Source organism: Entamoeba dispar, genomic scaffold, assembly GCF_000209125.1.
Source record: "Entamoeba dispar SAW760 scf_1105229462885 genomic scaffold, whole genome shotgun sequence".
NCBI classification, from domain to species: domain Eukaryota; phylum Evosea; order Mastigamoebida; family Endamoebidae; genus Entamoeba; species Entamoeba dispar.
Genome location: NW_001855416.1, coordinates 1 through 1,261, shown reverse-complemented (window position 1 = coordinate 1,261; position 1,261 = coordinate 1). Strand labels below are relative to the sequence as shown.

At 23.5% G+C, this 1,261-nt stretch overlaps 1 protein-coding gene across 1 annotated transcript, besides 3 other annotated features; it reads left to right on the top strand.

The window, feature by feature from the left end:
* Window positions 1-16: 16 nt before the first annotated feature.
* Window positions 17-123: a sequence feature (AT_rich).
* Window positions 124-280: 157 nt separating this feature from the next.
* Window positions 281-359: a sequence feature (AT_rich).
* Window positions 360-437: 78 nt separating this feature from the next.
* Window positions 438-517: a sequence feature (AT_rich).
* A 145-nt stretch (window positions 518-662) lies between these two features.
* Window positions 663-1,261, top strand: EDI_270070 (heat shock protein, putative; the record flags this gene model as incomplete). The annotated part of the gene is made up of 1 exon (XM_001740357.1): window positions 663-1,261. A coding segment is annotated over one exon (599 nt), but the record flags the coding sequence as incomplete, so codon positions are not given.

Below are 1,261 nucleotides of genomic sequence, written 5' to 3'. Positions count from 1 at the left end.
ATATAAATTGAAGTAGAAATAAATTATAATTGATTATCATTTATATTATTATTATTCTTTTCTTATTTATTCTTTTTGATATAAATGATAATATAAATATAAAATGATAATAATTGAATAAATCTATTTGTTTATGAATGTTATTGTTGATACAATAATAAATAGAAATAAATAAACAAAGAGTTAAGAAATTGATGAATAAAATGAAAGTATAAATTTAGTTTATTAGAAATATAAATATTGAATCTAAAATAGTTTATCTTGTATGTCTTCAAAAAAGTATATTATCAAAATTGAATAATTAATTGATAAGTATTTTATTAATAATTCATACAGTTTCTTATAATAATAAATATTTTGTATCAAATAGAATAAACATATTTATAACATGTGTCTTTCTGTCATTTTGATTAATTCATTTGAAGAAAACTTCAAAGAATAATTATTATATTAATTTTTAATGTTTATTTGTATTTTATTTTTAATGAAATAGAAAAAAAATAATTAAAGAAAATAACGTTATAAATAACAAAAGAACACGTGGAAATGAGAAAGCAATGAGTGGATAGAATGAAAGATTTGCATAAACAATAAACCACGTGAACATGATACAAAAGGAGAGAATGATATATAAAGGAAGTCAGAACTAAAGAAGTCATTAAATGAGTAAATATACAGGAATAGGTATTGGAATAGATTTAGGTACAACATATTCATGTGTTGGTATTTGGGAAAATGATCGAGTAGAAATTATAGCAAATGATCAAGGAAATAGAACAACACCATCATATGTTGCATTTACTGATACAGAAAGACTTATTGGAGATGCAGCAAAGAATCAAATTGGAATGAATGTTAAGAATACAATATTTGATGCAAAAAGAATGATAGGAAGAAGATTTAGTGAACCAAGTATTCAAAAAGATATGAAACATTGGTCATTTAAAGTAGTTGATGATGGACATGATAAACCAATAATTGAAGTAGAATATAAAGGAGAAATTAAAAGATTTACACCAGAAGAAATATCATCAATGGTATTAACTAAAATGAAAGAAACAGCAGAAACATTTATTGGAAAAGAAGTAAAGAATGCAGTTATTACATGTCCAGCATATTTTAATGATTCACAAAGACAAGCCACTAAAGATGCAGGAACAATTGCAGGAATGAATGTAATGAGAATTATCAATGAACCAACAGCAGCGGCTATTGCATATGGACTTGATAAAAAGAGTTCAGGAGAGAAAAAAGTATTAAT